This window comes from Lissotriton vulgaris, chromosome 12 (assembly GCF_964263255.1).
Source record: "Lissotriton vulgaris chromosome 12, aLisVul1.2, whole genome shotgun sequence".
Taxonomy (NCBI): domain Eukaryota; kingdom Metazoa; phylum Chordata; class Amphibia; order Caudata; family Salamandridae; genus Lissotriton; species Lissotriton vulgaris.
Window position 1 is genome coordinate 297,254,828 of NC_141700.1, and position 16,142 is coordinate 297,270,969.

A 16,142-nucleotide genomic window follows, 5' to 3' on the forward strand; every position below is an offset into this window, starting at 1 on the left:
AATCCTGGCCGACCCCGTCAATACTGTCTGTATATGAAGAACGCCCCCCAGGTTGGGGACTTTGTCTCGGGTGGGGACGTGGGGACCTTGCGTGTGATGGTGAGCGTGAGTGGGGGGTTGAGGATGCCTGCTGATCCGCAGGATCAATGAAGACACTGTCATCTATTGATGCCTGGATGCTCGGGAAGCGGAAGTGCCCTTCACTACTGTGTGAATAACTCCCCCCGGGTGAGTGCGAGTGCCGGCGTGGGCAAGTGCATACCGGCGGAGACTCGAAGCCACTATCGTGCACCGATTCCGACCCTTCACTACCGTATGAATAACTCTCCCCTCGTGAGTGTGAATAACCCCCCTCCCCCGGTGAGTGTGAATAACTCCCCCCGTGTGAGTGCCGGTGTGGGCAAGTGCATACCACGGGGGACACGACGCCACTATTGTTCACTGACTGTTCTTGAATCGAGAAGTTTGGGGGTAGTTTATCCCGGGGCCATAGTCAGTACTGGGGGGCATATACCAATCCATAAGGAAGCCACTTAGTGGGGTTGGTGGTGGTGGGGTGTGAGGTGATTGTGGCTGGCAGATTGGTAAGCGTGAGTCGTGGTATGAGGAATCGAATGCCTGCGGCCCGTAAGAGTAACAAAGCCATCTTCGTTCATTAGTAATTGATCGTTGTCCCAGTTGAAGGTCGGGTTGGGGATCCAGTCAGCGTCGCAATAAAGCGGGTTAGGTCGGTGACATATGGGACGTGGGGACCTTGAGTGTGATGGTGAGCGTGCGCACGTGCTCTGAGGTGCATGTGACTGGCGGGTTAGTGAGCACGGGCTCTGAGGTGCATGCGACTGGCGAGTTAGTGAGCACGGGCTCGGAGGTGCATGTGACTGGCGGGTTAGTGAGCACGGGCTCAGAGGTGCATGTGGCGTGTTAGTGAGCACGGGCTCGGAGGTGCATGTGACTGGCGGGTTAGTGAGCACGGGCTCTGAGGTGAATGTGACTGGCGGGTTAGTGAGCACGGGCTCTGAGGTGAATGTGACTGGCGGGTTAGTGAGCACGGGCTCTGAGGTGCATGCGACTGGCGAGTTAGTGAGCACGGGCTCTGAGGTGCATGTGACTGGCGGGTTAGTGAGCACGGGCTCGGAGGTGCATGTGACTGGCGGGTTAGTGAGCACGGGCTCGGAGGTGCATGTGGCGTGTTAGTGAGCACGGGCTCGGAGGTGCATGTGACTGGCGGGTTAGTGAGCACGGGCTCTGAGGTGAATGTGACTGGCGGGTTAGTGAGCACGGGCTCTGAGGTGAATGTGACTGGCGGGTTAGTGAGCACGGGCTCTGAGGTGCATGTGGCGTGTTAGTGAACATGGGCTCCGAAGTGCATGTGACTGGCGGGTTCGTGAGCACGGGCTCTGAGGTGAATGTGACTGGCGGGTTAGTGAGCACGGGCTCTGAGGTGCATGTGACTGGCGGGTTAGTGAGCGTGAGTGGTGGGTTAGTGCAGGGGGGCCGCCGCACAGGGGGATGCCGAGTGATGCGATGAGAGTTGAGAATGGTGCGATCCTGAGCGTGGTGTAGAACATCTTTGGGACTGGCGGCAAGGTCCCTCGGAGTGTCTGCGAGTAGGGCCAGTGTGATACCCCCTTTCCGTAAAATGCATTGGTGACATGTTGGTGCAGGCAGTCGGGCATGGAGCTGGACTGCGTCTGTTAGAGGGCATCATGGTGGCGCACATCGGATCCGGGGGTGAAGCGTGACTCCTAGGGCTGGAGCACACAGGCGAGCCTGGGGATGGAGTGTGACTCCTAGGGCTGGAGCACGGCCGACAGGGAGCCACGAACAGCGGGAGGGGGGACAGCGGGAGAGGTTTCGTGTCGCAAGAACAGCGAGAGGGGGGACAGGGGGAGCCACAACAGGGAGGGGGCGGGAGGGGGGACAGCGGGAGAGGTTTCGTATCGCAAGAACAGCGAGAGGGGGGACAGCGGGAGCCACAACAGCGGGAGGGGGCGGGAGCTACAAACAGCGGGAGCAGGCGACCTACCACAGCGGGAGCCACGAACAGCGGGAGGGGGCGGGAGCTACGAACAGCGGGAGGGGGCGGGAGCTACGAACAGCGGGAGCAGGCGACCTACCTCATCTTACTGTGCAGAAAAATGGCGCCCATAAGCTTCCGATATTTTTCGGATTTGGGGGCGTGGTTTTGCTGTCCTGAGTGACGGGCTACGTCACGAGCTAAAGAACAGCAAAAATGACGCCCCCAAATCCGAAAAAGACAGAGCCTATTCGGAGAGACGGCTCTCTCCTCCAATGACTGGCCTCCGTTTAGGAAGCCAGCCAATGGAGGGAGAGCCAAAAAGAGGGAGGGATAAAGCATCCCTCTTACTGACATTAATTCTCGGACATCCGGTCTGCCTTCGGCAGACCGGATATTACCGAGACCTAAAAATTATGACAATTCTCCAAGATCTTTGCATTAATAGCTACACAGAGCACTCTCTTCAATGTACTGCATAAAAAACATTGTCAGAGATAGAGATTTCATTAGAGTATGTAGCCTCTCAAAGTAGTCCCCCATCCTTAATTTGGGTTTTGCTGCATTGCGGGTATGACCAATGTATTCACTATTTACAATAAGTAAGTGATTAAATGTTTAAAAATTGATAAGTTACTTTTTATTGTGTGTTTGAGAAAGCTGAAAAATTAAACGAAAATTTCCCCACACAATATAGAAATTCACTAAATATTAACATAAAAAATGCATAGGTTAAACATTAGAAAATGTGACTTTATTGAACGTGCAAACATTTTGTTTACACTCTGCAGAAAGCTTTCATTTCTATCGTTCTCCACTTAATAGGCTGGATTATTCATTTATTTTACTCTACCCATTAAAGAAAATAAATGCTTTTTACTAAAATAGTGACTTATTGTAATAATCGAACTCTAGGGCTAGACTTTTTGTGAAATGGGCCGTTTCCTGAAAAAATGTATTCTTTCTTTACTCACACCATAACTGTACTGTTTTTAGATCCTTTTCTTTGCCACATAATGAACAAGTGTATTAATGAAAAGAACTTGCACGCTGCAGCTTACTTTTTGTGATCTAACCAGGACATACCACAATTTAAATGTTTCATTTCATAGTGTAGCTTATTATTATACAATAGGAGACCAGACAGTTATAAAGAAAAGGCTTGCAGAAGGTTCTCATGAAAACCTTCATAGATGCTTCTTTTTGTAATACGTTGTAGCCATCTCGGAGTTCATGCTGACATGAACGTTTACAGTGCCAATCGAGGATGAAGGCGATGGACCATCAGAAGACCTCTCACAATTGAACACTGAAACGTTCTTCTGTTTTTGCAACATGTTTAGCTGTTTTCTATATGGTATGCATTCCTAGCTAGAGAGACTATCTCGAGGCATTCAATTAATCCCTACCCTGCCACGCCCCCTAGCACTTTGCTGTGCTAGATTGATTCGCCATAGGCTAATGCTTACGGTTATTTTTTCGTTTTCATTATGCTTTGTGAAGAAACTGTTTCATACAGATCATAGCTACAGCTGTGATTTTCTCCTTCTCATCAGCAAAGATTGTTGCTACATCAATTTTCTGGAGAACTCAGAGTCTCCAGAATTACCAGTTATGGGAGTTCGATCTTTCCTTTAGTTATCAGACTTTGCTCCAAAATCCACTTGCTATTTTCAAGAAGGCACTCTGAGTTTTTGATAGGATAGGTCCTTTAGTTTAGAATAGGGACCAGATCCTAAATGGAACAAGCTGTATTTATTTCTCTATGCTTGTTCTAACCAATTTTATTTCTTATTATTTCTGTAATCAATTTGCCACCAATGTAAATAAAAAGAGCAAAAACACAGACTAATCTACTAAAAAAAGAAATTAAACTTTACCAAACCTCTCGATTGACTGAACGTTAAATACAATTTTAATGTCATTGTTTGGTAAAGCTCTATTCTAAAATGGTGGCAAAGATTCACTGACCTAGAAAAGCGAAGAACTTGAAATTATCTAAGTAAGTTTTAAGGTGACTGTGAGAAAGTGCCTTATTTGCCAGTGTTAGGCCTCACTTTTTGCCTGGTATTTGATGTGATTGAGACCGTGGTGCACATGGTCCCTGCCACACTGCAACTGGGATTTGGGCCACCCGGGGTCTTCATAAAACAAGCATTTGCAATGCAATAGGTCTCACATTACTAATAGTTTGATGTATTGGCGTTGCAAATAATAATACAACGCCAATAGCCCATACTTTCAGTAATGTAAGACCTACTGCATTGCAAATGCTTGCGTAGTGAGCAAGGAACCAGCATTGCATGTCTGAGTGCAGTTCTGTAAGCTGCTCCTAGAGGTCCCTAGTAAGCAAGGCACCAGCACTGCATGTCTAGGTGCAGTACAGGAAGCTGCTCCTTGAGGTCCCTAGTGAGCAAGGCACCAGACCAGCCCTGCTCGTCTAGGTTTCATACTGCAAGTTGCTCCTAGAGGTCCCTAGTGAGCACCTTAAACTTTTGGTCATATATGGTATGGCACCCTGCAGAAGATATGGTAAATCGACCCTACCCATAATGCATTGTATACAAGAAGGTACCACGAGGACATTCAAATAGCTATGTTCATATATACAATTAGCAGCTTTGAAATGTGAAAAAAGAATTATTATATTAATTCCAGATTAGGTTGTACTCTATGAGGAGCTGATGAAGGGAAATTTAAATGCAGCAACGCAAGCTGCTCCTAGAGGTCCCTAGTGAGCAAAGCACCAGCACTGCTCGTCTAGTTGCAGTACCGCAAGCTGCTCCTTGCCAAATGAGCAAGGTGCCAGCACTCCTTGTCTATGTGCAGTATCGCAAGCTGCTCCTAGAGGTCTCTAGTGAGCATCATAAACTTTTGGTCACATACGGAACTGCATCCTGACGAAGAAATGGTAAATCCACCATACCCATAATGCATTCCATCTAATACAGTATCTCAAGTACATTCAAATAGCTTTCTCCATATATACAACTAGTAGCTTTGAAATGTGACAAAATATTTATTATATTAATTCCAGATTAGGTTGTATTCTATGTGGAGCTGATGAAAGGAAATGTACAAGTCTAATATAAATGTGAGATGTGCTAGCGAGTAAAGTAGCCACTGCTAACCTATTTTAGGACTGAGTGAGTGTCCTGTCTGAAGGTCGTTATGAAAATAGTGCCTTGAGGCCGTTATTAAAACCTACGGCATACCAACACATTTAACAGGGGGTGTCCTCATGGGAGGTTACAAGAAGATTGAAGGCGGTACTAAGGTGGTACTACTAAGTCTAATGACCAATGAAAAGCCACCATTTACAAAGGACAGGGACTGGAGCCAATGAAAAAGATGGGCGGAAAGTAGGCGGCGCTTTATGCCCACATCCTGAATACTGCAAAAACAACAGTTGATGGACAGAATGCAGAACAATGTCATACATGCACATATCCTGAATACAGCATGTTGCAAAGAGACAGCGGAAACGCTTCCTAGGCGAGACCGAAAAAACAAATACGTTTAAACTGATGTGTGGGGAAAGTAGGGGGTGGGGCGGGGGCTGGGGGGGGCTTGTTCAGGGTATTCCTACCTTGCCCCCTTTTCTTTATTTTTTTTGTTGGACTCTGCTCTAATCCATTTCCAAAGATGGCAGCCAACACTTCCTGGTTGAGGTGTTGGCAGCCAGTCAAATGTAAGTAGGATCTGCAAGTCCACAGCTCTCGTCCCCAGATATCAACATTTTTTAAACCTGTATATCTCAAAAACTACTAAACGGATTTACACTAAATCACAAAAAGCACGCTTTTTGGACCAACATCTACCTTTCTGCCAAATTTGGTGTACTTCCATTCAGTGGTTCGGCTGTAGTTGTGTTAAAAAATCCTCAGACATAACACGGGAAAAATGCGTTTTGGGTCCCCACTTTTTCTCGGCCCCCCCGCTTGACAGATCACCCCGAAACTTTCAACACAGCAGCTGAACCAAAAATGGGACGCTTTTGAACATTTCTTGAAGATTCGTCAAGCAGCGCCAAAGTTATTGGCAAAACAAAAAACACTTTTCCTAAGGAAACTTTGGTTCCAACTATAAATACTTACTGGCGACCGCCAGTAGTTAATTATTAAATACATGATATATATGCTATATATAGGTACACACACACACGACAGCCAAGTTCAAGTTCAGTACGGAAAAAATGAAGACTATTTGCATATAGATATGTGCAGCACCTTTAATATGTTTTGTGGCACAATTGTTAAGCTTAACGTGCATCTTGTTAGTCAGTAACTTCACTACACTTACCAGAGGTGAGCCGGAGTGCTATAATCAGTTTCAGTAACAGGAATAGTTATGAAACTACAGCCAAGCCCAGACCGTCTTACTGAGTGCTCTCATCAGCATAGTTTGACACATGATTCCGTCTTGTGCAGTTTATTTTGTGCCATGCATCAGGACCGCACTACTAGCAGGGGTCTTACAAACCTAGGCCAACTAAATGCACAAAGGCGCATCAAGCTCAGTTTGGAAGAATATGGAGAGAGCAAAGGTGACGAATGAGTGGTGATTCAACAGGAGGGAAGGGTCTTGCTACGGACGAGGTGCGGCACTATGGAATCACAAACATTAGGTTATCGAAAAATGTGGTGCTGCATGATGAGGCAATGGCAGGTACTTGGGGCTTCAGTGATCACTGATGAAAGGAGCTTCAAAAAATGTGTTAAGAAGCATATGGCCCTCAAATAGACATGGATCGCAGAAGGATTTTTGACCATGATGAGGCAGCAGACACAGTAGCCTCACGTGGAAACGAGTCACTGCAGAAACATGTGAAACGATAATGCAGCAATTAGCACCAGGACCTCAGTAATTGCATCCAAATCTTGAGCTCCCTCCTTGGACATCAATTACAGGCACTAGTGTATTCCACGTTCTACATGGTTGAATAATTAGGACTGAGAAATGATGAAGACGAAACATTGGAACAACTTACACGAAATGTTTATAGCGTGAATTTTGATGCCTGCAAATAGAACTTCAACCCCAATGAAGACTAACATGTTTCTTAATCTAAAATGTTACTGGATAAACGGGAAAGTTTCGGATGTAGGCTTACATTACAGGAACACACTTTAAATGTTATTCTTGGGAGCAAATCCTTTCTCCAGCATGTGGATTCACTTCAAAGGCCAAAGAAGTGAGATTGGGTACGTGGCTTCCAGGAAGTCTACCAAGCTGCTTTGTCACTCGAGGTTTCCATCAGCAAGAGTCAGAATACCAAACAGCAATGTACATTAAAGGGGACTTCCAAACATAGGAGGCAAGAAGCCACAGCAAGACTTACATTGGGGTGAAGGTCGGATTTCTTGCTGCGTTGTGTGCGTCAGGAAGGCTTCATTCAATATGACTTCCTCTGTTGCACCCTAGGTAACAAAAAATATTTTTGTTGATAAACATACATTTAAACGGTTAATATATTTGCCTTCTGCTGTTCACAAGGAATGTAATATTTTGCATCTGGAAAGTGGGACAGGCAAATGTAGAATAGGATTACACAGGACACACTTTTTAACCTACTGTGCAAGGCTAACACTGTCCCTTCACAACCTTCCTGACATTGAACGTAATACACAACACCCGATTTTCCCTTCTTTCGAATCATTCCCAGCAGATACAAACAGATCAATTACTAAAAGATTGAAACAGAGACACTGTTGCTTAAACCCCAATAGCAGCAAGTAAAAAGAAAATAAACCAAGCATGGAATCGATCTGACCGTGTGCACACACAGCATGGAACTAACGGATATCCTCCTGCGGATTTAAATTGAAGACAGAAAAACCATCACTAATGTCAGTCATTTTAGCACCCTGAAGGGTTATCACTTGAAATGTCTATACAAAGATATGAACTTGAGAAATTACACTAGTCCCTGCTAATCATGCCAACCCGAATAGGCTACTTTTGCTGAAAGAAAGCAGGCGTTTTTTCACGAAATTCTTCCTAAACATTAACTGGAGAACTAAAAGAAGTTAACCACTCATGCGGACAGATTCATTGCAAACCTCCAATCTTAGTTCTGTGACTCTCCAAACATCAGAAGCTTCCCTTTATTCAATAATAACTATGATAGGAACTGTACTGAGGGGCCATGGCAGCCAGGAGATGAGACCACACATGCTACTCCTCCAATGGCAGAAAAGATCAATGTAGCACTGAACCTGTAGAAAGCAGCAAGGCACACACACATTGCATTTCTGAGCCTGCTTTTGAACAAAGGTGAAAATCTCCACTAGGTGCCAAATAGCCCAAAGTCCTGTGTGAAACAATCCACCAGTCATAGCTTCTATAACAGTAACTTGCATTGTGGGTCTTTGTGCAGGTTTTTAAACACCGAAAGTATGGGTTTTAAATCCCGGCATGCAATAGGTAATAGGCGACAAGGCCGGTAATAAGCAAAGGGATCCCTGTTTTAATCCAAGGGAGGTGACCTTTTTGAATAAAGATGCACGTCCCCCACCTTGATCTTTAACCAGGTTTTTGTATAGAACATCTGAATCGCCCCAGGAATGCAGCATTGGAGGGGTTGCAGCAGTCCTGAAAATGAACCATTTTTATGCACAAGCTCTTTAGCAGCTCCTTACAAGCCATGTCTTTTGCGTGGATCTGTGTGCAGTTGAGCGGGACCAAATGTAGGTACTGATATTTGCCTTCAGAGTGGTGTAGTGATTGCATGTTCCTTTAAATGGAATTCTCTCTATGTATTGTAGAATGTTTTCTTACAAATGAATGTTCTAATGTATGTACTGAATCTGGAGTTGGGATTCATTCTTTGGATGAACCCTCCTTCCAGCTGCATCTATTCTTCTTTGCTTAGGAATAAATCCTATACAATTCATTTCTTGGATTCCTCTTTATTTCCAATACTTTGTTACTACAATTTTGGCGACATGGATGGTTTTTAAAGAAAAAGAAGAACCCAAATACAAACGATAAAAGTGACTGCCTTTTGTTAAATCTCGACTACTTATCGCGTTTCCACCTGGAAATGTCTTCTCTGCCTGTAAGTACTCTAAAAGGATTTTATTCCGTTTGTACGTTTTCCTTATTTCGTGTGTTCCCGCTTTTCTCCCACTCGAGGAGTATCATTGCACTAAATTTAGCGCGATTCGTACTGAGCACTTTCCCCGCAAAAGGCATGAGAAAGAAGATTATCCGGTGTGTATTCCGATTTTCGTACCTTTGTTTTAACTCGAAAGAGTGAAGTACAGTGAAGTTTCTACATACTGTATATTTTTTAAATCCTCTGCGTAACAGATCTTTGGCAACAGCGTCCTGTATTGGAACGTGGTCTCGAGGGGACTTCGCACCGAACGTCTTCCTTCTTGGAATCATTTGACCACACCACGTCATCTCTACTGTAGCACGCACGCCAGCATCATCACGCATCACGTCACCCAGCGCGATAGCATCATCACGCATCAGCCTATGTGTGACGGCCATTTTGGAAATATTGTTTCGGGTTTCCTTGGCAACCACTCGCGTTGCAGAAATCTCGGAACAAGCAGTTTTCAGAGAGGAATTTAGCGGTACTTGCAGAAATCTCGGAACAAGAGGTTTTCGAAGAGGAATTTAGCGGTACCTTCTAATTCTACTATTCTTCGATATCAGTGCAGCTGGAAGTCTAAAACATTTTTGAAGGACATCTTTCATGAAGCGGTTATTTCATGATTTGGAGGTTACATTCTTTCATAATTCACTAACCCAGAGTTTAATGCAGCTGGAAGTCTAGAACATTACTGGAGGACATCTTTTCACAAAGTGGATATTTCACGATTTGCAGTTTCTATATCTTCATATAGGATTTCTTTTTACTAACCCAATTTATTTTACAGGCTTTACTTAAAAGACTGCCATTATTCATGATGTGGTTGTAATATAATTCACGATGTGGTAGCATTCAATATTCTACAGGTACAATATTTTACATGTTGTAAGACATCATTCACGAAGTGTTGTTTTTGATAATTCGACAAGTACATTGTTGTCTTTTGTATTCCTTTACTTGAAGACATCATTCACGAAGTGGTTGCATTCAATTTTCAACGAGTACAATAACCAACAAGCTGTTGTTTTTGGTATTTTTGTACTTGAAGTCATTTACAGAGTGATTCATTCAATATTCAGCTGTTGGTTCACGAAGACATTGTTCATGAAGTGGTTGTTTATAATAACTCACTAGTTATTGTGTTAGGTATTTCTTTTTCACCAACACATCATTCACAAGGGGGTCATTACCAATAACTAACCAATTTTGTTTCAGGTGTTGTTCTCTTTAATGCATTCAATTATGCCACTGGCAGCGAGCGGATCAAGAACACTTGCAACCAGATACAAAAATCCATTGATTCGAGAAGTTGTGAGTGTGATCTCCACATAAGATTAGTTTGGTTTGTCAGGATTAATATCCGTTTCTTTCAGTTCGTAATATGAGGGACAGAGACAATCCTTCCGGAAGGACCTGACGCAGGGATCGCCATGCCGGGAAGATCTTAGGAACGGAGGCATTAGCCTGACAAGAAATGTTTTTATTGAAGAACTATATTTTTATATGGACAATGTACAAATCATGATACAGGAACCTTGGATTTGACTTAACCCATTTAGCCTTGAGAAAGCCCCGGCGCAAATCGCCAAGAGGGGGCGAAACACGTGTCGGCTGTCCTTGTCGTTTGAATAAAAATAAAGAAACCTTGCTGCAAACAGAATTGTCTCTGTCCCTCATATTACGAACTGAAAGAAACGGATATTAATCCTGACAAACCAAACTAATCTTATGTGGAGATCACACTCACAACTTCTCGAATCTGTTTCCCCAAAACTGAAGCCCAAGAGGTCCAGAGCTTCGAGTGTGTCTCCATCCACCAACTAACCACACTTATCTAAGTGTTGTCTAAAGCCTTGAAATCCTTGGGCCTTTGCTACCTTATCTACAAAAATCCATTGAATTTACAAATCAATTCACCTAGAGAATTTTTGTCAGTTTTTGGACAACCTGTTATTTCCTGGGTGGATTGGAATGCATGTTTCTTAAGTTACATTGCAAACTTAGAGGATGTCAATGGTACATTCTCTACTGAAAAGAAGAAACGAATGCTGTTATATTCACTTGGTCTAGAGGGTTTGCGCATTCTTGAAAAAATGCATATACATGAAAGAACACTAGGAGATTTGAATGTTTTTGAAAATGCATTTTTAGATTTGCATGATTTTTTTTCTTCATCAGTAGGTATTGCTGAATTAGTGGAGGAATTTATTTCAGTTTTGAAAAGGTTAGCGAGGAAATGTGAATTTGCTCAATTACACAATGATCTAATCCTTGACCTAATAGTAAAGTATACCAAAAATAAATCCTTGCAGGACAAATTATGGCTTGAGGGTAAAAAATGTCTTAAAGATATAATTGCCTTAGTTAGTAAGACAGAAATGTCTGATCGTTGTGCTAAAACTACGTCATCACAAGGTAACAGCATGCCAAAAGAAACTCCGGAGAAGGTGGTAGAAGAGGTAACAGGGTATAGAAATTGTGAAACCAAAAAGTTTGAGAAAGTGAAAACTGATTTCCATGTTACAAGGAAATTTGAGGGTTTTGAGAAAAAGGAGTGTAGCAACTTAATTTGTTTTGGATGTGGTAGTTATTCACATGCTGTTTTCTTTGGAAAATTCCCTGCTAGATCTGCCAAGTGCTGGGAGTGCGGATTGGTGGGACACTTTTCGCGAATGTGCAACAGGAAGAACAAGAAAGTGTTAAAAAAAAAAGCGATGTATGTCCAACACGTGGGTGATTTTTCTTCATCAAATTTGGACAATAATGTTGTTCAGGGAAACTTAGTACAGAAGAAAATAGTTGTTTTAAATACCTCTAGTGACTCATCATTTAATCCTTTTTGTGATATTTCTTTGGGTGGAATTACAGTACATTTGGCAGCAGATTCGGGCTCACCGTTCACTGTAGTGCCACAAGAGATGTGGAAAAGTCATTTTGTGGACAAAATTGGAGGGTGGTTACAATCCAATGATGTTATTGCCGAAAGTTTTACAGGCGGAAAAATTGATATGCTAGGGTTTAGAACTCTCGGGTTTCGTTTTAAAGGAAAGCATGCCATGGGTAAATTATATGTTGCAAATAATAGTCCACCGGTATTAGGGTGGAAAGACCAAAAGTCACTGGACATCAGCCACTCCAGTGTTTCAAAGGTTGATATCGAACTCTATTGAGGTTGTTGTTTTCCAAAGCTATATTTTGATTATGGGCAAATAAGATTCAGCAGAATACCGCTTTAAGGGAAGTTTTGTCCATTCTCAGAATCAAACTTCTCGCCTCTGCCCTGAGTGGTTCGCTCCCTTGTCTCTCTGACGAGACACGGTATTGTAGAAGCTGCGGTCATTTGCATTGAACTGTGCCATTGTTTTTTAGCCGATATTTCATTTGAATTTGCCTCGCTTGCCTGTAGCATTCCTGCACTGTAGTTTGCTTTCTGCGCGTTAGCCCCCGGCGCCCTGACCTGCTCCCCCCTCCATTTTGTCCCTGTTGTTGGTGTTGTGCTTCCCGAGCCCGCCCCGCCTCCCAGCTGAGACGCCCTCCCACTAGCTATTTACGGCGCCCTCAGACCTCATAGCGCTGTGACCCCTCTTCGCCTCTGCCCTGAGTGGTTCGCTCCCTTGTCTCTCTGACGAGACACGGTATTGTAGAAGCTGCGAACATTTGCATTGAACTGTGCCATTGTTTTTTAGCCGATATTTCATTTGAATTTGCCTCGCTTGCCTGTAGCATTCCTGCACTGTAGTTTGCTTTCTGCGCGTTAGCCCCCGGCGCCCTGACCTGCTCCCCCCTCCATTTTGTCCCTGTTGTTGGTGTTGTTGTGCTTCCCGAGCCCGCCCCGCCTCCCAGCTGAGACGCCCTCGCCCCTCCCCCCCCCACCATCCATATATGACAGTTCTTCCCGCGCGCAGCGACCGCGCCCAACCCGCGCCGAAGGTGCGCCAAAGGTAAGCCCGTCTACGCCCGTCCGCGCCCAGCGCCACACCCCCTGCCCCTCGCGCTGCGCTGCCCTCCCGCATCACCTACGATGCCGCCACCCTCCTAGCCCTTAACCCCGGTCGCGCCCCCAACTGCGTCCAAGCCGCTCCTGGACACACTCATGGACCTTTCTCCTGCTACTCCTGCAAATTCAACGGCACCAACTGCATCTCCGCTACGACCACACCACAGATTCCCGACCCCAACCACCTACAATGCATCCTTCTCAACACCCGCTCGGTCCACAGACACGCCATTGACCTATGGAACCTACTAGACACCATCTCTCCAGACGTCGCCTTCCTAACTGAAACATGGATGAACGCTTCCTCCGCCCCAGACATCACCATTGCCATCCCTGAAGACTATAAGATAACACGCAAGGACCGTACCGGCCACACAGGAGGAGGAATCGCTATCGTCCATAAGAAATCAATCCGCATCTCAACCAGCTCTGACGCCAACCTCGCCAACTCGGAACACCTTCACTTCCAGATCCACATCGACCCCAAGACCACACTCAGAGGCACCCTCCTCTACAGACCACCAGGACCCCGCGCTAAATTCAGTGAAGACATCACGGACTTCATCACTCCACACGCGCTCCCCTCCAAAGACTACATCCTTCTGGGAGACCTCAACTTTCACCTTGAAAAGATCAACGACCGCAACACCACCACCCTCTTGGACAACCTCGCCAACCTCGGACTTAAACAACTAGTCACTTCACCCACCCACATCGCAGGTCACACACTCGACCCCATCTTCACCTCCAGCAATCATGACTCCTTCAGCCACACTACGGATCTCCTCTGGACTGACCACAGCTGCATTCACTTCACCTACAACAAGCCAAAACCCACCAACCACCCCCAACCAACTCTGCAAAGAAACTGGAACAAAATCACCACCGACCAGATCTCCGCATCGCTCCTTCTAAACACCCCAGCCCACTCCTCTAACCCAAACCAAGCCGCCGCCAACCTCACCCTATGGTTATCCAACACCGCCGACACCTTAGCACCACTGAAAAAACGTCAAAGCAAACCTGGCAGCAAGAAGGCCTCATGGTTCAACGATGATCTTAAGAAGTCCAAGAAACTCTGCCGCGCCCTTGAAAAGGCCTGGAAAAAAGACCCAACCACTAGCACCAAGGACGCCTTCAAAAACGCCTCCCGCACTCACCACCAACTAATCCGAAAGGCCAAGAAAACAGCATTCAAAGATCGACTTGACAACAACGCCCACAACAGCAAGGAACTTTTCAACATCGTCAAGGAATTTTCCAACCCCTCGGCCAACTCCAACGACATCACCCCCTCTCAAGCCCTCTGCGACTCCCTAGCCTCATTCTTCCACAACAAGATTGCAGACATCCACAACAGCTTCGACAACCAACCCGGAGACCAACCCTCCCAACCCCCTTCAGGACCCCCACCCCCCCTGAACATCCTCAACGACTGGAAGCCTATCTCCACTGAGGACACCATCCGTCTGATGAACTCTATCCACTCAGGATCCCCCACAGACCCATGTCCTCACCACATCTTCAACAAAGCAGACTCCATCATAGCACCGCACCTCCGAGACGTCATCAACTGCTCCTTCAACCCTGCCAGCTTCCCGGAAAGCTGGAAACACGCTGAACTCACCGCCCTTCTGAAAAAACCCACAGCGGACCCCACCGAACTCAAAAATTACCGCCCCATTTCGCTCCTTCCATTCCCGGCCAAAGTCATCGAGAAAGCTGTCAACAACCAGCTCGCCGCTTTCCTCGAAGCCAACAAATCCCTCGACTCCTCACAATCTGGCTTCCGAGCAAAACACAGCACTGAGACCGCCCTCATCGCAGCAACAGACGACATTCGAACTCTACTGGACAATGGAGACACAGTCGCCCTCATCCTCCTCGACCTCTCTGCAGCCTTCGACACGGTCTGCCACAGCACCCTCTTACAACGCCTCAGAAACATCGGAATACAAGGAAAAGCACTTGAATGGATCACCTCGTTCCTCACCGGAAGAACCCAGAGAGTCCGCCTCCCACCATTCAAGTCCGAGGCCACTGAAGTCACCTGTGGCGTACCACAAGGATCTTCACTCAGCCCCACCCTTTTCAACGTATACATGAGCCCCCTCGCGGCCATCGCCCGTCAACACAACCTCAACATCATCTCTTACGCGGATGACACTCAACTAATCCTTTCTCTCACCAATGACCCCAGCACCGCCAAAACTAACCTACACGAAGGAATGAAAGAAGTTGCCGAATGGATGAAACAAAGCCGTCTGAAACTGAACTCAGACAAAACAGAAGTCCTCATCTTAGGTACATCCCCCTCTGCATGGGACGACTCTTGGTGGCCGGAAGCCCTTGGAAAAGCACCCATCCCGACAGACCACGCACGGAACCTAGGCGTCATCCTGGATTCTTCACTCTCAATGAACAGACAAGTCAGCGCCGTATCCTCATCCTGCTTCAACATTCTTCGCATGCTCAGAAAAACATTTCGCTGGATCCCCACCGAAACAAGGAAAACAGTCACCCATGCTCTAGTCACGAGCCGACTGGACTACGGAAACACCCTCTACGCAGGTACTACCGCTAAACTCCAGAAGAAACTCCAACGAATCCAAAACGCCTCAGCCAGGATCATATTAGACATCCCGCGCAACGAACACATCTCTGGTCACCTGAAAGACCTCCACTGGCTACCCGTCAATAAGAGAATCACTTTCCGACTGCTAACCCACGCACACAAATCACTCTACGACATCGGACCAGAATGCCTCAACTCACGACTGACCTTCTACACCCCCTCCCGCCAACTACGTTCTTCCAGCCAAGCCCTCGCCACTGTACCTCGCATCAACAAGACCACCATGGGAGGCAGATCCTTCTCATACCTGGCTGCTAAAACATGGAACTCACTCCCCGCTCACCTTCGCCTCACCCAGAACCACCTAGCATTCAGAAAGCAACTTAAAACGTGGATATTTGACAAGTAATCCTCCTCTCCTTTCTAAGCGCCTTGAGACCCTCTGGGT

General features: G+C 46.0%; 1 protein-coding gene across 1 annotated transcript in view; it reads right to left on the bottom strand.

Moving 5' to 3' along the window:
- CENPN (centromere protein N) overlaps positions 1-16,142 on the bottom strand; it is a 334,623-nt gene that overhangs the window by 281,602 nt on the left and 36,879 nt on the right. The window contains exon 2 of the mRNA XM_086945091.1: positions 7,359-7,437. Coding sequence (XP_086801217.1) covers positions 7,359-7,360 — 2 coding nt within the window. The 5' untranslated portion in view covers positions 7,361-7,437. The remainder of the gene's footprint in view (positions 1-7,358; positions 7,438-16,142) is intronic.